This window comes from Dama dama, chromosome 5 (assembly GCF_033118175.1).
Source record: "Dama dama isolate Ldn47 chromosome 5, ASM3311817v1, whole genome shotgun sequence".
NCBI lineage: Eukaryota > Metazoa > Chordata > Mammalia > Artiodactyla > Cervidae > Dama > Dama dama.
Window position 1 is genome coordinate 18509096 of NC_083685.1, and position 23888 is coordinate 18532983.

Here is a 23888-nt window from a genome sequence, read left to right on the forward strand (position 1 = left end):
TTGTCCCCAGCCCGCTGTAAGCCCTCGGGAAAGGTTGCAACTTAAAATGATGTAACTTTTGCTAAAAACAAACAAACAACCCCAAATTGTACCACCTCACAGGGAACTTGGCAGGGAAGGAACGGAGGCTTTTGTTGCCGTTGTTGTTGTTCCTCAGGCATTTCAGAAGTTGCCTATTATCCTGGGGGCGGGGCCGCGTGTAGACCCGATGGACCCCGGTGAGGCCGCCATTTTGGACTCTTTCCCCAAGGAGCTTCTGCCGGCTTTTCGCGCTGCCGCCGCCGCTATCTGCACCCTTCCTGGGCAGAATGAATGTGATAGACCATGTGCGAGACATGGCGGCCGCGGGGCTGCACTCCAACGTGCGGCTCCTGAGCAGCTTGTTACTTACAATGAGTAATAACAACCCGTGAGTTGAGGCGGGGAGCGGCCTGGGGCTCTGGAGAAAGCGGCGCCGGTTTGGGAGCGGGGACTGTGGGGGCCTGGGCATTGGCGGGAAGGAGCGGATGCGAGCTCTCGGCTGAGGTTCCGAGGTCAGCAAAGGGCCTCGTCGGGCGCAGCACACTTAGGAACGCAAGTTGAGTTCTCCGGGTCCCCGCGTTGTGCAGGGCGCTGGGACGCGCTCCCTGCGGGAGATGCGGCGAGCGGCTGCTTGAAGAATTGAAGGCGGAGGCTCTCAGAATGACCCTGGCTAAGATTTCCAGAAAGTTGGGAGCAGAGGGTTCGCTAAGGCACTGTCGCCGGTCATAGCGACAGTCACCTCTCTGGGCTGACTCTTCTCTTGCCGAAGAACGTTTTCTCTCTCAGGGGATAAAGAAGCCTTGTCCCCTGGCGTCTGATTAAAATACTTAGTTTTTTGTTCTAGATCCTTGTCCCATGTCTGAGGTTGATTTTTCTTTCCCCTTGAGTGTATCAGTAGCGTTTGCTTTCTCGTTCCTGCAAACACCTGAAGACGGGAGACTTCTGGCTGGGTGGGAGTGGCGCGTTTTTAAGGACCCGCAGTGACCCTTTCACGTTTTCAGATAGTCCATAGGATTGCAAAGAGTCGGACACGAGTGAAGCGACTTAGCACACACTGCGGATGAAGCGGTGGGTTATTTCTGGCTTTGACTGCTTGTCACTCCTTTGCTTAAATTTCTTCGTTGTGTTTAATTTAAATGAAAATTTCTTCCCACGGCCTATAAAGCCAGAAAGCTCTCTCCGACTCAGTCTCACTCTGCTCTCTGTACTCCACCTTCCCTGGTTATGCTCTTCTGTTACCCCAAGGTCGTTCTCAGCTCAGGGCTTTTGCATTTACCATTCTGCTTAGAGTCCAATTCAGAGCTCCCTCTTTTAGGTTTCAACTCAGATATTCTTCCTAGAGAACTCTTGTCTGGCCGTCAGAATTGTCGCTAGCCCTCAGCATTCTATCCCTTTGCCCTGTTGTATATTATACATCACTGTTTGTTCGTTTGAGATATCTTTGACTTATTAGTCTCAGATGTGCAACGTGATTTGTTATTTGTAAATACTGTGAAATGATCACCATGTAAGTCTAGCTAACATTTAACAACCCCACATAGTTACAGAAAAATATTTTTCTTGTGATGGGAACTTTTCTATATTCTTTTTTCTGTATTCTTTCTCTTAACACCTAATGAGGTCTGCAGCGTGCCTGTTGATGTGCTAAGGAAAGTACGTGCAACCTCAGAAAGTTGAAACATGGTGTTCAAGTTCACACATCTAGTGTGGAGGAGCCACAATGTCTGGATTTTAGTCCTTCTGACTTGAAAGTCTCATTCTGACTCTCCATAGTCTACTGTGTCAAGTGGCATTATAATCTACTCAGTGTGGCCCCATTTGCCTTTGGCCTGCTCTGGAAGCTGTCTGGGCCACTTAACTGTGTTGCAGCTGTTTTTCCGTTTCATTTCCACTAGTGTGCTTTTAGACCTCACTATGTGAGGCCCATCGTTTTACCAGCATCCACTTAGTGTTGACAGTGAGGAGCCCTGGTCTCTGTCAGCCTTCTTTGTTTATTCTGGAGCCTTTCACCTGGTTCTTAGTGATTTGTCCAAGTATACAGTGTCTACCATTGGGAATTTATACACTGGTCAGTCATTATTCTTGATTTTTCAAATGTTACAGGATAATTAGAAGGAGGTTGGTCTTCTGATTAGATTTAGCCCATTCTTCTTTATATTAGGCTGAACTGGCAGTTTGCTTCCTACTTTCAGGAGGTGTTTAAATTCTGACCTTTAGCAATTTCTGTTTTAAAGTTTATGACAATCTCCAATATATGCCATTAAAAAAAAAAAAAGCAGTACTGAAGGGGTATGCAGATAAGTGTCCACTCCGGAGTCTTGAACTTCGCCCCACCTTTTCCCTTCTCTGGAGGCAACAAATTAACAATTTTTCATGTATCATTTCAGAAATAACTTGTGGATGCAGTAAGTAGTCATGTAAGTTACAATATATTATCACCTGAATGCTTTCTCTGAGTGTAGTATTATCAAGTTTTATTTCAAATCTTATGTCTCCCTAAATAGAATGTCAGAGCTGGAATAGATCTCAACTGTCTGAATTGTACCTTTCAATCCTTAACTTTTGTCACTTTATATACAGTGTTTAGCCTATCTATCCTTTTTTTAAAATTATTTTTTATTAAGATAAAATTTGCATACCATCAGATTCATGCTTTTAAAGAATACATTTCTGTGGTTTTAAGTATATTCACAGAGTTGTACAACCATCACCAATGTCTGTTCTAAAGCATTTGTATTATCCCCAGAGAAACCCCAAATCTGTTAGTAGTCACCAATCCCACTTGCCCCAGCCCTTGGCAGTTACTAATCCATGGTACCTATTCTTGAGTATCCTTCATTTGCTGAGCAGTTAACCGTCTACAGAGTTCTTTGACTGTTCTTTTTTTTTAAGTGGTAGTAGCTTGTCCCTGTCAAAGAAAAAATGTAAATTTTAACTAGAGGAGGGATGGGATTGGAGATTAAAAATACAAGTTTCCCATTAAGATTGGTGGCCACTTCTAGGCACCTATAACACTTGCAAGCAATATTCAAGGTTGAAGGGAACATTCTGAAGTGTATTGGTTCTGTTACTATGTCCTTAAACCCCTGAGACTCAAGGAAGTCATCTTCTAGTGCTAGTGAAGTTTACTTGCTGCTGCTGTTTACTCACTAAGTCGTGTCCAACACTTTGCTACCCCATGGATTGTAGCCTGTCAGGCTCCTCTGTCCATGGGGTTTCCCAGGCAAGAATACTGAAGTGGGTTGCCATTTCCTCCTCTAGGAATCTTCCAGACACAGGGATTGAACCTGCGTCTCCTGCTTGGCAGGTGGACTCTTTACTACTGAGCCACCTGGGAAGCCCCAATTAAATTTACTTACGTATGGAGAGAAAAACAACTACTCTCAAATACGGCTAATCCTCTCATCTGTTCCTCTCTGTCCCATTGGCTTGTCCTAGTCTTTTCCTGTATTTCAGTATTCCCATTTTCTTCAGTATTGGAAGAGTTTCAAATTCCCTCCAAACCTCTTTTTGTTAACACTTAGATAAAAAAGATTCAGAGTGGTGAGTTTCTTTTTTCCAGTTTTTTAACCCTTCTTTGGCAGTATTTGGTAATATTAAGTCATGATTGCTCTCCTTTGTATTACCCTGAAAACTTGATGTTAATGTGAGAGTATTAACTCTTAAGGGGGCTCTGGTTAACGAAGGGGAGGAAAAGATGTACACCTGACCCTTGAACAACTTTCAGAGGACGGTAGGGGTGACAATCCTCCTCACAGTCAAAAATCGATATATAACTTATATTTGGCTGTTTATGTATGCATTTCCTTTGAGTTTGCAGTTCCACATACACGGATTCAACCCAGATGGTATATAGTACTGTAGTGTGTGCTATTGAAGAAAGAAATTACATATTGGTGGACCCTGTAATTCAAGCCTTGTTTGTTCAAGGGTCAGCTGTGTCAATATTTCTCTTTGTATATTTCTGTATTACTGAATTTGATTTAGAGGTATCATTGTTTTCATAGTAAGTAGAGGAAAACAACAATTTAAGGCAATTTCCTACATATGCTGACCATATTAACATGGAGTATGAGTCTTGCCTCTTTTTTTAGGGACTAGCAATTAAAGTACATTTACTTTGTTTTTTGGCTTATGTAGACACTAAGGAGGGTGTTCTTTCTGACATTTCAAAATAACCCATGTAGGGGGTATACTTTCTTTGTTTTTCTAGTGAGTTATTCTCCCCATCTCAGAAGTACCAGCTTTTGGTGTATCATGCAGATTCTCTCTTTCATGATAAGGAGTATCGGAATGCTGTGAGTAAGTATACTATGGCTTTACAGCAGAAGAAAGCCCTAAGTAAAACTTCAAAAGTGAGACCTTCAACTGGAAATTCTGCATCCACTCCACAGAGTCAGGTAATTGGAGATAGATGTGTGATATGTTTTTGGTTTGTTTGTATTGAGAGCAGGAGAGGTGGAAGGAATTTAAAAGACTGCTGATTAGATGTAGAAGATGTAAAATAAAAAATAATTTTAAGATAAAGTAATTTTAAGGACTTCCCTGGTGGCTCAGTGGTCAAGAATCTGCCTGTCAATGCAGGAGAAACGGGTTCGATCCCTGATCTGGAAAGATCCCACATGCCTCGGAGCAACTAAGCCCATACACCATAACTATAGAGCCTGTGCTCTTGTGCCCGGGAACGGCAACTCACTTAGCCCGCATGCTGTAGGGCCTGTGGTTGACAAGATAAGCCACCACAATAAGAAGCCTGTGCACTGCAACTAGAGACCAGCCCCCCGCTCACTGCAACTAGAGAGAAGCCCACACAGCAGTGAAGATTCAGCACAGCCAAAAATAAATTTAAAAAATTTTAAAGTAATTTTAAAGGGGAGCTGACTGGAGAAACAAAGGTTAAAAACCACTTAGGTATAAGAATTCATCCAACCAAGCACAAAGGGCTAAAAACAAAGTTCATTCTGGATGAATTGAAAAATAGAATTATCTGGGCTCCAACCAAAGTCATGCATTATTCCCCCCTTTTATACAAACAATTTAAAAATCTAAAGTGGTTTTTTTTTGTTTTTTTTTTTTTAATTTAATGAAAGTACACTTCGAAAATGTCAGTCAGTTCTTAGGATTGTGAGTACCTGGGGAAATTCATATGAAATAATCTTAGGAGTTATTACTAGTTTTGGTTGCTTGATGATTAAATAAATGAAGGGTAAAAAACTAATTTTACCACTTGACAGTCATACCATTGCTAGATATTTACTGTAATAGTTGATTCACAAAAGGTTTACAAGGGTATATAAGTAAGGCTGCTTACTATAGCACTGTTTATAATGGTAAGAAACTACAAGCAAAAGTGTTTATCAGTAGGATCTAGTTATAGTGTCGCCCTAGGATGGGATATGAATGGGAATATTGAGGAAGTGAAATATAGCAGTATATGCGCTGATTTGGAAAGGACTGTATATATTAGTAAATAAGCTTTTAAGCAGTGTGTTCACTACTCTTTCTGTTTAAAGGTAGTTATTTTAATTTTTTGGCCACACTGTGCTGCTTGTGGGATCTTGGTTCCCTAACCAGGGATTGAACCTGAAGCCACCCTGGCCCTCTTGGCAGTGAAAGTGTGGAGTCCTAACCACTGGCCTGCCAGAGAATTCCCTAAAGGGGATAGTTTATAGATATATATCCTGGTATATGCCTAAAATATATGTGGATAATATACATGGAAAATTTAGCATGTGTATGTGAAGAAAATTAACAAAACTTTAGAGAGGGGGGAACCTTGACTTTCAGTTTGAACCTGTCTTTATTTATTTATTTTTAGAACCTGTCTTTAAATTATACATGCAATTTACATTTAAAAGGAATGTCAGTAGAATGAACTGAAGTGGAATTATGAATCATGTTCTGTATTTTTCCACATTAAAAAAAGACAAAGTAATATAATTGCTTTTTTTTTTTTTTTTAAAGCACCTGTACATTCTCTTGTTTTATTTCTCTTTATGTAGAGCCTTTGTTTTTTGTTACTAAAGAGCTGATTGCCAGGAATTGTTTTCTGACCCTGAATGAAAGTCATGTGTATTATCCACATAGAATAATTCATAGAAGTAATTTTCGGGGGCATTCTGTATGCTAAGCACTATGCTAAACCTTATTTAATCTTGAAGGAGTTTTTTTAAAAATTGAGATACAGTTTACAACATAATATTTACAGTTCAGGGGTTTTAATATTTTCACAGAATTGTGCAACTACCACCACTGTCTAATTCCAGAACATTTTCATCCCTCTAGAAAAGCCTTGTGTTCTTTATCTCTCTAGCCCCTGGAAATCACTGACCTTTCTGCCTCTGTGGGTTCACCTATTATAGACCTTTTATATGAATGGAATAATGCAATATATGGCCTTTTGTGGCTGGCTGCTTTTACTTAGTGTGTTTTCAAGGTTGATCCATATTATGGCACATAATAAAGAAGCAATTGTTTATTCCTTTTTGTTGCAGAATGATATTCCATTGTGTGGCTGTGCCATATTTTAACTATTCATTAGTTGGTGGGCATTTGTGTTGTTTCTGCTTTTTCTCATTAATGATGCTATGACCATTTGTGTGCAGGTTTTTGTGTGGACATACATATGTTTTCAGTTTTCTTGGCTGTATACACAGAAGCAGAATTACTGGGTCATATGGTAATCATGTTTAGCATTTTGAAGAACTGCCATACTGCTGAAGTAATATTGAAGAGATGTTTTCATTTCCTCTTAAGTGTCTTCCATCTGAAATTGAAGTAAAATACAAAATGGCTGAATGTTATACGATGCTAAAACAAGATAAAGATGCCATTGCTATACTTGATGGGATCCCTTCAAGACAAAGAACTCCCAAAGTAAGTTGAATTAACAGTTTGGTTACATATTTTTCTCTTCCCCAGTCCTTCCAGCTGTCTTCCTCCGTGTTTTCAGGGACTACATCTGAACATTTTACAAACCTTGTCTCTGATTCCCACTTTGTTCCCCTGCTCTCCCTGAGGAGAGAGAGGAGTGACTTTCTTATAAGACCCTGAAAATTCTGCTGAGGAAAATGGTAGCTGGAGAGTACTACATGTGTTTAATTATTTTGTTTTTCTTATTGTAGGAAACATGATTTACAATATACTTCGAGGTAGCAACAATACTTTTTAAGAATCTCATTTTTTGCATTCTGTAGGTATACCCATTTGATAATGTGTATTCCTTTTATTTTCAGAATTAAGACTTCAAGATTCTTTGTACATATTTGTATGTAGGATAGTATTTGTGTTTTATCTGGCAATAATAGTATATAGAACACCTTCAACTGAAATCAAAAGATCTAGTTTCTTGTCTTTGCATTTAGGGCATACAAGCAGCGTGTAGTGTGAACTTGGGCAAGTTAAAAATCTGGCTTTACTTTTTTCCTTATTGAGGATAATAATACTTTCCCTGGTATAAACTAAGTTCATGTATGTGAGAATACTTTTTAAAGTATTATTTTATAAGGACTATTATATTAGGCATCTGATTACAGGTTTTCTTTGAAGTCCAGTTTAGAAAAACAATGAAAATCTTAGCTGTTAGGAGTGAATTCACATCATTATTTAATATTCTAACACATGCTTTCATGTCACCTACCTTCCTCTCTTCACTGAAAAACTGCAGTGTAGTTAACAATAGGAACTTTTATAGGTATAATGCACATCTTCCTGCCATTAAAAGAAAAGGAATTATAAGCAGTAGGGACCACGTGTATTTAGTGTTTTTTCACTTAAGTGTTACTGAGTTTTGAAAGTAATCAATCACACTTGATGAGAACATGTTTAAGCATCGCCTCATGTTGAAGATTTATTTAATATTTTCTGAATTTTAAAAATTAAGCTATTTCTTCATATTTTATGGTGATAATTGTTATTTAAAACATTTGTAAGTGTATTATAGACTAACCTGCCTCACAATAAGCTGGGCACTTAATTATATTCTGGTACGCTATGAAAGTCTTACCCTAAGGATAATTTTTTTGTATATATGAAGAGTGTCTTCATTTGGAAAATGCTGCTTTGATTGTAAGCTTTGAAGGATACCTATTCCTTATCTTACTGGAAACGTTCCATAATTTCTTCTTAATGACTTGAGGGAGTTTGGGGGCATTTTTTAAAAATGAGTAATGGCCAAGAAAGTGAGCCTTGTCGTATCCAACACTTTGGTGTTTACAGTTGTCATTTTAGGAAGAACTAGAGGAGTCCACATACATTAGGAGTACATATCCTTCATAGAGCTGTTGTAGCCAGGAGCAAACAAAGATGTGTGCCTCAAACATAAACCTATAATATTTACAGTTTTTCTTTCTTGTCCGTTAGGGAGTTAACTGGCTTCTCAGTCTGTGTAAAGGACAAGGAAGTGAGTCAAAATACGTCTAAATGAACGTCTGTTAATGTATGGTAAACACCGCCACACATTCCTTCACATTTTAAAGGAAAATTCCAGTGTGAGATTATTATGTCTTGGAAAATCTTCAGCTTTTAAGAGAAACATACCAAGAAACAATTTGTCACTCAGTTTTTAGAAAATGATGACTGCTTATATTTATAACTGGTGGAATGCAACTTTAATGATGTCCCCAAGTAAGGCTCTGTTTTTAAAAAGAATTGACTTTCTAACTAGGTAGTTCTCAAAACTCAAAGTGTCAGGTAGTTTAAAGGGAATTTTTAATATTTGTTGAGATAGAAGGCCCGTCAGTCATAGTTTGTTAATAACAAGCAGTCAAGAAAGGATTTTAAATTTAATTTTATTTTTTTCAAGTATTGACACCAATACTGGAGTTTTCCTTTAAGTACCTTTTTTTTTTTTTTTTTGCATTTCAACATAGCCTAAAATGGAAAATCTGAGGCCAAATAAAAAATAGTTTAATTTCTAGTATTTCATTATTTCATTGAATCAGTATGGATTAATGCCATACTAGATTGTTTTATATACTGTGAGTTCATAATTGGAACAGATGTTTTTCATCTTCAGAGTAATTTTTTGAGTAAATATCTGGCATACCAAGTTACAGATAATTGAAGAGATTGGGGATTGGCTTTTTTTCTTTTGTCCCCTTGACTGCTTTCTTAGGTTAATGATCTGGCAAACATTGTGTTCCATTTAAGATCTATTAATTTTAAATTGGAATATTGTGTACTTTTTGTACTATTAAGATCATTTATTTCTTCTCTGTAACTTCTGTATTCTTTGGAACTTTTAGGTTTTCTCAAATTTTCCCTGTTGCGTTTTTAGGAAGTTGTCCTGCACCCCCTGCCCAGACTGAGTTACATAATTGAGTTGTGCTAAAAATGCGTTCACTAGATTTAAATAATAAAGCTAATCTCTGGATCATTGTCACCTCTGGAGATCAGTTAGAGTTTGATTTTTGTAGTGTTTTTTTTTGAGTCAGACAATACCTGTGAGTCAAAGCTTTAAGCATTAGAGAAGCTAGAGTCTAGCTGCTAGACTAATTGTCAGATAGGAGTCAGATGTTTTACTTCTGTGTCCATCATTTCCTTTTTGGGGAAAATTCATCTGATCTTTTTTAGCTAGCTTTGTTAAGACTTCCTCACTTTCTTATACTGTGATATTAAGCTTAAAAAATAAAATATGTAAACAAACATTTTTAACATAGTTCATCTTCTGTTTTAAAAATCAAGGTAATTAGAATTCTGTAACATTTCTCAAATGAATGTTACTTCCACTTCCAGAGGCAGCATCTTTGGTCCAGATATTATTGGGCCTTTTGGTTGGGTAAGTGTGAGGAATTTGGGGGTTAATGGGAGGACATAGAAAAGCAAAGGTAGTAATTTCCTCTTTGTTTGAAGAGTGGGGTTGCACTTTGTTTCCACAGGGCCTTGGGTAGATTTGTCAGTAAAAAGTAGAATAGCTAATAATGAAAATCAGAACTTATTGATGATAAGATTTTATTTTTAAATACTTAGCTTATTATCTCTTGTTTTTACTGCAGATAAACATGATGTTGGCAAACCTGTACAAGAAGGCTGGTCAGGAGCGACCTTCAGTCACCAGCTATAAGGAAGTGCTGAGGCAGTGTCCATTAGCCCTTGATGCGATTCTAGGTACAGGTCATTCTTCCCCTATTTTCGTGGAGTGTTTACTCTCTAAGATAGTGATTCTTAATCTTGGCTGTACATTAGAATAATTTAGGTTACTACTGCTGTGTATTCTTTCACTGCTGAAAAAATACTGGAGTTGTTCTGTCATATGCATCTTAAAATAGGGCAAGGGTTGCTTTAGCCTAGAAAAAGTGTAGCTTCTTGCATTGTAGAAGGATGCTATGCCTCACCTTTCTCCTACTTTCTGTTGGATTAGGTTTGCTGTCTCTTTCTGTAAAAGGTGCAGAGGTGGCATCAATGACAATGAATGTGATCCAGACTGTGCCTAACTTGGATTGGCTTTCTGTGTGGATCAAAGCCTATGCTTTTGTGCATGTTGGTGACAATGCGAGAGCAATCAATACCATTTGGTGAGAACCACAAAGTTAATTTAATATTCTTGGGACCCTTATATGGAAGTTGATGTATCTAAATTAGCAAAATGGAGAAATGAGATGCTTATCTCTTGTTGTTAAAGCCTGTTGTCCCTGGGTTTTGTTAATCTCTTAATGTACTCAGTGGCCCCAGATGTAATAATTTTTGTTAAATGTAAACTTGGACCAAGTTTAACTCTGTGTGTCATACTTGAACCTGAAAGAACATCTTTTTGGATGCCCCAGAAGCTTAGTTTTTGCACCATCTGACCTGGGTTGCCTCAGTACTGGGGTGTTTCTTTCTAGTTAGGTAAAGTCCAAGGTCATCAGAGTGGGACTTGTATTAGGCCGAGTCATTTGGTTGAGTAATAAATAGCTGTTACTTTGATATTATATTTAACACTATACAGTGTATATTATCTTCTGAAAAACTGCAACCAGAAAGTTCTTTCTAGGTAATGAGAGAGATTTCTGCTTTATTCTGTGTATTTACTAGCCTATCTTGTATAACTTTAAGTTACAAGTTCAGAATTAAGAAAATTAGTTACATGGTTTGTTTTTGAAGTCTTTCATTATGAAAAATCTTACATAAAATTGTGTAAGATTATGCCCATCACCCAGATTCAACAACTAAGAGACTTAAGATATATATTAAGGTTCATGTTTAATATTTTAAAGTTCACTAGAGAAAAAGTCCTTGTTGAGAGATAATGTGGACCTACTGGGAAGCTTAGCAGATCTGTACTTCAGAGCTGGAGACAATAAAAACTCTGTCCTCAAGTTTGAACAGGCACAGATGTTGGATCCGTATCTGATAAAAGGTAAGTAATTCTTGGGACAGGATGGAGGTGACTGTACAGGGTCAAATCAGAAGATAGGGAGATGTAGCATGGTCTTCTGATAACAGCTTTTCATAAAATGTATTCAAGTAGCCTTTTTTTTAAGGTCCTGACAATATCTCTTAACACTTGGGTAATTCCATTTTGAGCAGTTGTTTTTGCTTGGATTCAGGTGTCATATCCCCACAGATCATTACTTGACTTTTTTCTTTGGGGCGGGATCACAGCCCTTTCTTACGGTTTATAAATTTATGATGTGTCTGACTGAGAGTTTGGATGGCATCCCCAGAATCATAATTTCCTTCTAGGGAATTTAGGTTCACTATGTCCTTAAATTTAGTTTAAAAAGGAGTAAGTGAACAGATATTAAGAAAGTCATAAGATGATTAAAAGAAGTAATTAGAAGTGAACAACAATTAAAAAAAAGAAAGTCATTGATGTAAAAGAAGACTGCTGCTAAAGAGGTAAGCCACAGGTTCACAGAGATAGTGTGGACCTACTGGGAAGGTTAGCAGATCTGTACTTCCAAAGGATGGCTGTCTGGTGACTGGCAGTGAGTGAAGGAAATGTGTGCAGGAATAGTGATGGGAAATAACGTTGCATAAATACACAGAAGTCTGCTTGCAAAGGCCCAAAAATGGTCATCAGAAAAATACGGCCTTGTGACAATAAACAGTTCTGTAGACTCTTAAGCCACAAGAATGACAGAGCAGGGAAGGGACCTTCCCAAGCATGTAGATAGGGAAACAGATTCAGAAAGATGAATTTGTTTGCTCAGTGTTACTGCCCAGTGTTACTCCTCTTTACCAAACTGCCTGTGCCCATGGTGAAAATGGCATTTTAGAAGTACTAGCCTGACAGTAGTCAGCTGCTTAAGATTGGAAGCTCAGACCCGAGTCCAGGGGCCAGCAGGGAATGTTGCAGTAATTTGGTCTAAGAGACATTTTCTTGAGAATCTGAAGGAATAGTAAGGCATGGAGGGGAATGGTGGTAAGAGATGGGTGACAGTGAGCTAAGGCCTTTTTTTTTTTTTTTTTTTTTTTAAATACTACATAAATGAAAATAAAGAGGGGTAGGGTTGGGTGAGGGCAGGGGGATGATCTTAAATGAAATAGGCTCCAGAAAGAACTGGATGGCTTTTTCTAGAATAGACTGGCTTTTTTCTGAGACTAACTGGCATATTAAGTATATACTCCTGATTGTGTCTAGACTTCTTGGAAGAGAGAACTTAATTTGATGCTTTTTTGGGCCTTTTCTGGTTATGTGTTAGGATAACTATGGCTGTATTATCACGCCACAGGATGTAGGGACAAATAGTTCCTGAAAATTACAGGCTTTCAAATTGTGAGGTAGGTCCTTCGACTCCTTTGCTTTTTATTTTTATTTATTTATTTTTACTTTTGTATGTGTTTTGTCTTTTTAATAGTCATTCTGTAGGAAAATGGGAATGTTGGTGGGAGGAGCTTATGATATTGGAGAGGGCTCAGACCCTGAGAAGCCCTTGTGTGGGCTCTGATGAAGGTTGTAGCTCCGTTAGAAAAGACCCCTGCTGCTTTAATGAGCGTCTTCCTCTGTAGGAATGGATGTGTATGGCTACCTCCTGGCACGAGAAGGGCGGCTGGAGGATGTGGAGAACCTTGGCTGCCGCCTTTTTAATATTTCTGACCAACATGCAGAACCCTGGGTGGTCTCTGGGTATGTTTATACATTCCCTTTTCTCCCCAGTTTTAGTAGATTGTTTAGGAAATTGTGGTTTCACCTAAATAGAATATAGATTTGAAAGCACTGGTTTAAAGAATAATCAGATTTGAATTCAAGTCATGGTCTGTCTGTGACTCTGGATGCATCATTTCTCTCAGTCTGTTTTCTCATTTGGAAAATGAGGATACTATCCCTGCTTTGTGGGGTAAGTGTTTATTGAGTGAATACATCATGCTCACTTCTGGACCTGCTCACAGGAAGCCATCAGTGAGCAGGCCAGGAGCTGTGCTGCTTTGTTATTGACCTGGCTTAACAAATTCTCTGAATGTCTCTGATCTGATAACATATCCAGATCATCAGATTTTTTTTTTGTAATTTTCCCTTCCATATCAAGATTTCACCCTTAAAAATAAATATTCAGTAGATTTTTGTTCTGTTTTTTCACTAATATCTTATGCTAGAATTGTAAGGGGTTTGTAGTAAGGATCATGTAGAAGGCCATCTCTTTGATTTTTCCTTTTGAATGAAATTTATTTATGGTCTTCTTTCAGATAACTTTGATTGTGTTTTCTTCCAGGTGTCACAGCTTCTATAGCAAACGCTATTCTCGAGCCCTCTATTTAGGAGCCAAGGCCATTCAGCTGAACAGTAACAGTGTTCAAGCTTTGCTACTTAAGGGAGCAGCACTTAGAAACATGGGCAGAGTCCAGGAAGCAATAATCCACTTTCGGGAGGCTATACGTCTTGCACCTTGTCGCTTAGATTGTTATGAAGGTAAGATAATTATAGATGGTGTGGATCTGTAGATGTGGCACTCAGATGGAAGGTTTTGTTGGGTCAGCAATTTCCAAACTCTGTTGCACATTGGAGTCCTCTGGGGGTAAAAAACCTGATGCTAGGTCATTTCAGTACTGTTTAAGTCAGAATATTTGCTGTTGGACTAGAAGCGTCAGTACTTTTTTATGATCGCAGGTAATGCCAACATGCAGACATATTTAGGAACCACTTCATTAGGCATTACACATCTATTTAGGACTGGACTTTTCACTCCATACTTTTGTAATTCATTTTCTTATTTTTTTGTTTCTGATTTTTGGTGAGGGTATAGTTTTGGTAGTTTTTTTGTTGTTTTATTTCTCAGATGTGGCTCACTTGTTAATGTGAATCTCTGTGCCAGCACTGTGCTGGATTGGTTGGTATGTCTTTATTTTTATTTTTTTGCAGTTGTCTTACCTTGGGCCAGAAATACTACTCATAGGATAACTCTACATCCATATGTCAGTGTTGGTTGTGGGAACTGGTCAGTTCATTGTGACCTCCAGAGTAGGCCTCATCAGGGTCAAGCTTTGTTTTGTTACGTACTATTTTAGGTTCGTGTGAACTGACCCTAGGGGTTCAAAGCTGTGCCAGCTTCAGCAGCATTTGGTGATTCAGTCACAGACATTAAAATAGATCTTAACAAGATGCAGTTCCTCCAAAGCATATTTTTATAAGAATTTAAAAATACAGCCAGGAGTCTAGGAGTGATTTGCTCTTACAGAAAGATGAGTTCAAATTTGAGAAATAAAAATTACAATTTGGGGACTTCCCTAGTGGTCTAGTGGTTAAGACTCTGCCCTGCCAGTGCAGGGGGTGTGGGTTCGATCCCTGGTCAGGGAACTAGGATTCCACATGCCTTGCAGCGTGGCCAAAAGATTAAAAAAAGAAAGAAAGAAAATTGGAAGTTGGAGTGAAAAACAAATCTGCTTAGATACCCAGGGATCTATGCTGCTTGTGGATTTGTTCTTAAAGAAACTGCAGCAAGCCAAGCTTTTGGTTTCTGGTTAAATTCTTGATCCTAAAACTGTAGTTTCCCTATCCTCCAATTGCTTTTATCACACTAACTCCCTTCTGCTGTTTGCCTGTCTCACAAGAGCCCAGGAATGCAGTCGAGTATCTCCATTACCCAAGTGAGTGGCTGGACACAGGATAGTTCGAGTTTTTCCCCAGTTGGCCTGTGAAGCTTTATGAGATGACTTCACTCAAGCTCCCCTTTGGAGATTTGGATCAGGGTGACTAGGTAATGCTGTCTGATGCATCTTGCAGCCTTTAACTGAGCTCCCTTTACTGATGGGGGCCCTGGATTAAGGGTGAAGTGTGTTCTTAACATTTCCCTTTGAATTTCCTATGGGGCTTTAGCAGGAAAGAAAACTATTCAACTAGTTACAACCAACCATATTCCACAGTCCACCATGTTGCCCTTAAGAGTTAGGTAATTTCTAGTTAAGTAACTGTAGTGTGTGGTAGAATGTGCACAAATGTTATAAATGCCACTAGGGTGGAGGAGTGTATACAGAGAAAATCTGCCAGGGAGTGTGTGGGTTTGGAGTTTAAGCTGTTTTTCTGTTTTGATGAGTGCTTTGTACCAAAGAGTACTTCCTCTGTTCTCTTCGATTTTTTTGGCATGAAGATTTGAGAGTTGACTGTTGAAATGTCCCCATGGAGCATCAGCCTCTTGCTGTGGGTGTAAAGACGGAGCCGCCAGTCTCAGTGTGTTTGATCTCTGTGATAAGCCCTTTTCATCCAGTTTAGGGAGACCCTAGGTTGCCCCCCCTAGTTCCTTCAGTTTTTAGAGGTGAACAATAGGAACCCTCCCCCTTAAATTTAGGACTAAAGGTGACTGAGCAGTGCTGGAAATTAACAGCTTGTTAAAAGGCAGCAAGACCTTGGGTTTTGTTGGAAACCTCATCTTTTCACAGTATCAATTAATGAGTAGTGTCACATTTGTTCCTCTAACGGTCAGCTGAGCTGGCTACCTGCTTTGGTTTACTTAGGCATATTTGTTTGCTTCACTAAAGGTGTGTTTGCACTACAGGCTTTTTCTACATTCATCAAGTACTCTTGGGAAGAGCACCTCTTAGCTGTTTCATTAACATGCCCTTCAGTCTGATCTCACCATCCAAGTCTTCCCCTGACCTGCCTTTTGTTTGAAACTTTGAAGGTTTGCAGTTTGGAAGGCTGTCAGAATGGAAGCATGGCTTGGAATGGTAATGTGGTTGAACTTTGTGTGTTATATTTTTTCAGGTCTCATCGAATGTTACTTAGCCTCCAACAGTATTCGTGAAGCAATGGTAATGGCTAACAATGTTTACAAAACTCTAGGAGCAAATGCGCAGACCCTTACCCTTTTAGCCACTGTTTGTCTTGAAGACCCGGTGACACAGGAGAAAGCCAAAACCTTATTAGATAAAGCCCTGACCCAAAGGCCGGATTACATTAAGGCTGTGGTGAAAAAAGCAGAACTACTTAGTAAGTATCTTAATGCTTACTTCCCTGTTCCTAGTTAATTGTGTAACACCTGAGTCCAGTTGGATTCTCTAGTTGCAGTCGGTTACAGATGACCAAACAGGTGTGTGCTTTTGCAGTCGGTCTGAGCCTATTTGAATTGGTTTATATTTAGCACAACCAAACTTAATTGACTTAGACCTTCTTGGATTGGCAGTGAATTACTTCTGGAGTGGCTCAAGCCAGCTATACTTGGTCAGTACCTATTCAGCTCACTTTGTCCTGAACTAATTTGGGCTGAATACAACTGGTTTTAACCCATCATGATTCTCCTGTTACTTCCCTTTCAGCCTTGGTTTTTTTAAATCCTGATTTGTGAGGAACTGAGTTTGAGCTAGCTTGGCAAATAAAATCCATTTTGGCTTTTTATATGAACTTTGGTTAAGTATAAGTTTTTAAAAATCAGAACTAAAACTGCTGACTTCCTAATGGAATAGGGATTCAAATGAGCTTGTTCTTATTTCCTGCCACACCAGTGTTCTCTTGACATCTATAAATAGATATTTGGATTGTGATCATTTTTGTGGTTATATGTATATGACTTGCAAATGGGAATATATTTTGAAATGTGTAAGTAGGAAAATGAGGGTCTTTTTCTTTTCAGGCAGAGAACAGAAATATGAAGATGGAATTGCTTTGTTGAGGAATGCACTAGCTAATCAGAGTGACTGTGTCCTGCATCGGATCCTAGGAGATTTCCTTGTAGCTGTCAATGAGTATCAGGAAGCAATGGACCAGTATAGTATAGCACTAAGGTAGGCACTTAGCCTCCCATGGGGGGAAGGTCATGAGGGGTAGAGGAGGCAGGGATCAGTGTAACAGGAGTTCTGGAAACACACACACTCTGTGCCCACGGTTGAAAACACAGTAATAATAGTAATGATAGTGTTTGTTAATTTATGACTTCTAAAGTCTTAAGTGATAGTAACAACATTAAAGAACTGTTTCACTCATAACCAGCCACACCACTATAACATCTGTTTTCATTTGTGTAGATCATCTTCCTGGCCTTGCCAACACATATACATATTTTTATAGGGTTATATGTAGTATATATTTTATATTCTGCTTTTTCAAATCAGCGTATTGTAAGTACTTTCCCATGTTTCTATCTACTGTAGTAGTTAAGAACTTAAGCTCTGAAGAATACTACCTTTGCCACCTGTTATCTTGGGAAGTTACTAACAAATTTCCTTGTCTATATATCTATCTACCTTATTAGGTATTAAATGATTAAATGAGGATTAAATGATTATTTCATGTAAAGCTCTTAGCACTGTGCCTGGTACATAGTAAATACTAAATAAATAGTGGTATTCTTACTGCTTAATACAGAAGTGATTTCTTTGAGGATTGTCTGTGTGTCTATAAAGTTATGGTGAAGGCTTGTCTTTAATGGAGTCTGATCACATCCGTTTACTTGTTCAGCAGTTGAGCACCACTCATGTGCTTGGCATCTCAGTAACCACTGGGGATGCTGTGATTCCAGGAGCTCACAGTCTCAGATGTGCAGGCTGATAGATACCGTGTGCTGAGTGCTTTCAAAGCAATCTCTAGAAGGCAAGGTGGGAGTGCAGAGGGTGGGAATCCATGGGTGTGGGTGAGAGCTGTATGGAAGGTTTCAGAGAAGAGATGATACAGATCATCTACAGTTACATAAGTAGGAACAGGATTCCAACGTGGATTTCATCTGCTTTTTGAAAGCCCAGAAGCAAATAAATGAGAAAATAAAATGTAGAGGTGGGATTTGCTAGAGATTGGACATCAGCTGGCCTCAGTGATGGTCACAAAGGCAAGAGGAAAGATTGCTTAGGAACCAAGTAAATAAATGTTCTGGACCCTCTGAACTTTGAGGGTTTGGACATATGCGGTACTCTTAGCTCCTACAGTCAAATGCCCAGGTAGGGGTAACTTTGGGTCCTGGGGTCTAACCTAGGAGTTGACAAATCTGGTTCATGGTAAGCATGATGGTTTTGGTTGCCTTCTGAAATGCTGATATGTTTAATTGTAAGAACATGAAACAGTTTTAACGCACAGAAAAATAAGTATTTTTTGTAATATGTAACTTAGAAATCCCATACTGTTAAATTATATTTGAATTTTTCTGTTAATGATTGCTTGCTGCTTTTTCATTTATCTAGTATCTTCCTCTGGCAGAATGCTAGGGGTTTTAGGTGTGAAAAAATTTAAGAACTATATGGAGAAAATTCAAATTGAGAATTCTAAAACTTAGGACAAGACGCCTTTTTCACTTCTAGTGGTGGACTCCCTCAATCCTGCCTATGGAACTGGAGTTGTTTGGAGAGGCCAGGCATTAGCAGATTCTCTGTGACTGGGTGGTCATTTCACTGCCATACCAGGGAGATGACACATCAGCCAGCAAGAAGCAAGGCAGAGATTCAGGCCTCTCCTCTGTTTTGTTGTCCCCTAGTTTGGACCCCAATGACCAGAAGTCTCTAGAGGGGATGCAGAAGATGGAGAAGGAGGAGAGTCCCACGGATGCCACTCAGGAGGAGGATGTGGACGACATGGAAGGGAGTGGGGAAGAAGGGGACCTGGAGGGCAGCGACAGTGAGGCGGCCCAGTGGGCTGACCAGGAGCAGTGGTTCGGCATGCAGTGAGGCAGGCAGCAGCTCCGAGGCCACACTGGCCTGCCCTGCTCTGAGCACTTCCGTGGACTGAAGGAACCTGTAGGAGCCCGCTCTCTGGGAGGACAATGATTCAGCATGTGATTGCAGCAGGGGTCCCTGCCCCTTACTCCATATTTCTAGTAGTGACTTCATTTTTAAAAACAGCCTGACCAGCCCTCCATCCTCCCCTGCTCCTGCCAGGGAGGACCAAGTGAGTGCTCTGAGAGGCCCATGGACGTGTCGGGGCTTCTGGGACAGAGTGCTTTTTGTTTCAAAATCTGAAAGCTCGAGGACTAGACAGTGTTTTGTCTGTGATACTGTGGATGGGTTTAAAGGGGCGACCTGTCATCCAGAGCAAGAGTCATCTCCCGGCAGCAGCATGGGCTGGCCCTTTCAGGGAGGGTTTCCTGTCCCAGAAATCATCATCCTGAGTAGTCCAAACTTCCCTAGTAACCTTGCTTCCTTCTGCAATGTTAGTAATGCCTTAAGCTGACAGTTGCTGTTTTGCAGAACGGTTTCCGATTTGCTAACCTGGTAACTTGCCTGTGAGCCTGGGCTGAGTCTGAGAAACAAGTGTGACCGAGAGCATGAACAGAAGCGCAGTTGGGGTAATTAATAAAACTGTTTTTTGTACAGTAATGGTGTTGGGTTGATCAGAATGGAAGCCCTTTATAGATTCTTTTTTTGGTCTCTCGTTTACAGTGCATTGATTCAGCCATAGAATTATTTGCCCTAAATAGACTCCCTTTCTTCCCAGAGTGTTGGGAGCCAGAAGGATTGGGAACCTCAGGTATACTGAGCTGGTTCATCTGTTTGCATTTTCCATTGGTAACTTCCTGGGAAGAGTCTGGCCGGATTTTAGATTGATTTTGCCAGTCTCTGTCAGGGGTGCTGAGGTCGATGTCTGGTTTCAACATTCTTTCGTGGGATCAGCAGGGGTCTCATTCCTGGGCTCGTGTGCTGGGAGACTTTACCCACCCTCTCCTCCTTTTAAAATGATGCTTTTAGAGGTCAAGGTAGTGAGGGGTGGTGCAACTAATCTCAAATTCTCATTAAAACAAAATTAGTCAAAGGTAGTACAAAGTATGAATTTGACATAAATGGGAAGTTCTGTCTTAAACAGAACTATTGTTCACGTCTAGGGTACAATAGTTTAGGAGCCTAGAACATTTGGTAACTGCAACTTAAAGTGGGCAAAAAGTTACTGTTTAAGTATCTTTCACTATGAGAACCAAAGCTTGAGTAGCATCATTTGACAGAGAAGTTTGTAAAGAGCCCAGCAGGCAGTTGGAGTCAGACCAGGTGAATATGCGGCCCAGAAAAGAAACTGCAGGCTCATGTCCTTCCTCAGCTTGCCATGAGCAGCCATGATCAGTCAGCGCTTTGAGAGAAGAGGTGAAACCTCTCTTCTGGGGAGGAAGCCCAGCCCTACCCTCCTGATCTTATTTCTGCATGTCAGGCTCATCACCGCGAACCCTGAGATTGCCTCAGGATCAGAATGTCCCTTGGAACCCAGGCCTGTACATTGCCTTCAGTCAGCAGCTTCACGAAGTTCCTCCCCTTTCATCTCTGCTGGGAGCCCCTGGATTAGTCTGGCCTGTCCGCCCCAGGCCCCTTCACCCCAGCAATACCCTGCGCTGGATTCCTCAGGCCCTCATGCCTGCAGCTCCAGCATGTCTATCACGACAGTGTTGGGATAACAATACTGTATTTTTAGAGCACCTGACATAGGATTGAAAACACCCTTGGTCCACTTCAGAGAATTGGAAGAGTTTCACTTGGCATGAAGCTCTCCCTGCCACTGTTACTTGCTTTCCGAAACAAAAAACCTTACAAGAGTGAGGAGCCCCAGGAAGCAGGGGCAGGATCAGGCAGCTCAGCTCTGACTGTCTCACTGAGCCACCTGCAGGAGATCAAGCAGCCTGCTAAGGGATGGCCTTCCATGTGCCTGCAGTCTTCTGCTGTTGGGATCTCCACACAGCCAGCGGCGATGTTTTAACCTGATGCGTGTTGTTCCTCCTGACTCCTTCCAGATTGTTTGGAGCAGGCTGGACTGGGTTCTTAGTCTTACCTCATTTCAACTCACCTGTCAGTGCTGTGGCTGGTCAGGGGCCAGGTGGTTAGCCTGCACACTCTGGGCTCCCTCATCCACCCCTGGACTGAGGACTGAATAATCCTGTGAGGAGTTCAGCATGGTCCCTGTTACGAACATCATCGTTCTCACCAGGGTAATGGAGATTCTAGAATGCCAGTTCTTTCCTGGGGAACTGGGGATTGGTGGAGTCACCCTGCAACCTTGCTGTTCTCTCCTGGAGATCCTTCTGCTGAGCAGGGAGGCAGGGTCCTAAGGAAGGGTGTTCTGTGCCCCTGGGTTTGGGCCGTCACTCTTCACTTCTGACCGCATGCCGTGTGCCAGGAATCTGGCAGATGTGGTCCCTGCAGCATTGTGTCAGGTGCTCTCCTTGCCAGCCTCCTTGCCACATACCTGGCTCTGAATTCTTCCTCAGAGAATGAGGCCAGCTTTTGCCTGAATCTGTAATTCTGGAACTTGATTATGTGTCTCAGTGATCAAGATTAATGGGCTTGACACCAAACCTTAATCCAAGTCTGGGACTTGGACCGAAAAGTCTGCATCTTCAATCTCATCCCAATTTACTATTCTGATGCCGGTGTTCCTGCTCCAAATACTGAGAAACCTGGGAGAAGGGAGTTAGAGGGCCCCAGAAACTGCAGGCCTGACTTTAGAGGGCCCCTGGGAGCCTCACCGTGTAGTTGCTTGTGGGTGGGGGCACCTCCCATAACCAGGTCTTTGGAGCCATGCCTAGGCCTGCTTGCTGACCCAGAAGCTGTGGGCACTGCCTGCTGCATAGTGAAATGCATTATCTCTGCCGACAACAGGCGGTGAAGCCTGACTCAACAAGAACCTCACCTCGGCCTCTGGGGACAGCAGCCACAACCAGGCCTGCCAGGAATCCCTGGCACTGGGAGGGCCTATTGAGGTAAGTGCCTTACTAAGGTTTTCCATTTCCCCCAGGAGCCTCCCTGCCCTGGGGTAGTGGAAGGGGGTACCAGTCATGGGCCACAGAGGGCAGGCTTCTATTGTCTAGAAGTTCTGCCCTGCTCTGCCTACACCTTTGGGGCTTGGGTGTGTGCAGGATATCAGTTGCCATCACAGAACATGTTACTTAATTCACAAACTACACGGTACCAGCAACACCAAGAAAAGCCAGAAGATCATGTCAGTCTCCTTAGCAGCCATTAGAAGAAAACAGTTTAAAAATAACCACGTACCCTCATGCATTGCTGGTAGGACTATAATACAGATGCTATGGAAAATAGTGTGACTTTTTCAAAAATTTCAAAAACATTTACCACATGAGCCAGCAATTCCATTTCTCTTGGTGTATACCCAAAAGAATTGATACAGCGTCTCAAACATTGCATACACACATTCATAGCAACATTTTTCAGGATGAAAATGACCCAAGTGTCCATTGTCATATGAGTAGAATAACAAAACATAGTATATTTTGTTACTCAAAAAGGAAGGAAGTTTTGCCACATGGTAAAACGTGGATAAACCTTAAGGACATTATTCTAAGTGAAATAAGCCAGCTGCTAAAGGACAGTAGAATGATTCTGCTTGTTTGAGATCCTTAGAAGAGTCATATTAATTGAGACAGTGGTGCTTACCAGGGCATAGAGGAAGACTGAATGGGGAGTTTAATGAGTATGAGTTTGGAATGTTGAGAAAACTCAAGATGGATGATGGTTGTATAACAAACTACTTAAAAGTGGTTAAAAAAAAAAAATATCCAAAAAATAAATGGCCTATAATTCTGCCATTCAGGTAACCCTATTAACACGTGTTTGTAATGTATTATGTGTTACATAAATGTACACTTGGTTAAAAGTTCAGAGAGAAAGGTATAAAATTAAAAATACATCTACTTCCCAGTCTCTACTGAATCCCAGTGTCTCCACAAAATAATTTTTCAATACTACATTTAGAAAAATAGTTCTGAGCTTTTACCTAATGATACATATATGGAAGTTAAACTGGTCATGCTGTAAACATAGAAATTGCTGCCAGCATTATCACTCTGCTCTTCCTTGTCTTAACAGTTCCAAGAATCCCATTGTGTTCCTGAACTACCTCTGTAACCCTTCTCTGGTTTGTAGACGCCTGGTTCCAGCTTTGCATGTAATTATTACAGTCTTCACTGTCATGAGTGCAATTGTGCAGTAGTTTGAGCATTCTTTGGCATTGCCTTTCTTTGGGATTGGAATGAAAGCTGACCTTTTCCAGTCCTGTGGCCACTGCTGAGTTTTCCAAATTTGCTGGCATATTGAGTGCAGCACTTCAGCAGCAGCATCTTTTAGGATTTGAAATAGCTCAGCCAGAATTCAGCCATCATCTCTATTAGCTTTTTTCGTGGTAATGCTTCCTAAGGACCACTTGACTTCACATTCCAGGATATCTGTCTCTAGGTGAGTGACTACACCGTCATGGTTATCCAGGTCATTAAGACCTTCTTTGCATAGTTCTGTATATTCTTGTCACCATAATCTTTTCTACCATTTCTGTCCTTTATTGTGCCTATCTTTGCATGAAATGTTCCCTTGGTATCTCCAGTTTTCTTGAGATCTCTGGTCTTTCTCTTATTCTATTGTTTTCCTCTATTTCTTTGCATTTCCTCTGTTTCTTTGCATTTCCTCTATTTCTTTGCACTTAAGAAGGCTTTCTTATCTTTGCTTGCTATTCTCTGAAACTCTGCATTCAGTTGGGTATATCTTTCCCTTTCTCCTTTGCTTTTTGCTTCTCTTCTCAGCTATTTGTAAGGCCTCTTCAGACA

General features: G+C 40.5%; 1 protein-coding gene across 4 annotated transcripts; it reads left to right on the plus strand.

The window, feature by feature from the left end:
• Window positions 1–218: 218 nt before the first annotated feature.
• Window positions 219–19671, plus strand: ANAPC7 (anaphase promoting complex subunit 7). Of its 4 annotated transcripts, XM_061141941.1 has the most exons (13): window positions 277–409; window positions 1023–1089; window positions 2409–2438; window positions 4235–4421; window positions 6778–6897; window positions 10017–10128; window positions 10382–10535; window positions 11217–11359; window positions 12955–13072; window positions 13656–13852; window positions 16142–16366; window positions 17007–17157; window positions 18834–19671. In XM_061141941.1, the coding sequence occupies exons 4-13, from the start codon at window positions 4335–4337 to the stop codon at window positions 19021–19023; spliced, it is 1497 nt and encodes a 498-aa protein (XP_060997924.1). In that variant the 5' UTR covers window positions 277–409; window positions 1023–1089; window positions 2409–2438; window positions 4235–4334; the 3' UTR covers window positions 19024–19671. The 4 variants fall into 4 exon arrangements, with proteins under 4 accessions (XP_060997922.1, XP_060997923.1, XP_060997924.1 ...); XM_061141940.1 differs by lacking the exon at window positions 1023–1089 and having other exon boundaries at window positions 271–409; XM_061141939.1 differs by lacking the exons at window positions 1023–1089; window positions 2409–2438 and having other exon boundaries at window positions 219–409.
• Window positions 19672–23888: the final 4217 nt, after the last annotated feature.

Excerpts from the sequence above, each read along its gene's own strand:
- ANAPC7 (XM_061141939.1), top strand. The coding sequence starts at position 309 with ATGAATGTGATAGACCATGTGCGAGACATGGCGGCCGCGGGGCTGCAC. Across the intron at positions 10,536-11,216 it reads AGAGCAATCAATACCATTTG|TTCACTAGAGAAAAAGTCCT; the intron begins GTGAGAACCACA and ends AATATTTTAAAG. Across the intron at positions 17,158-18,833 it reads CAGTATAGTATAGCACTAAG|TTTGGACCCCAATGACCAGA; the intron begins GTAGGCACTTAG and ends GTTGTCCCCTAG.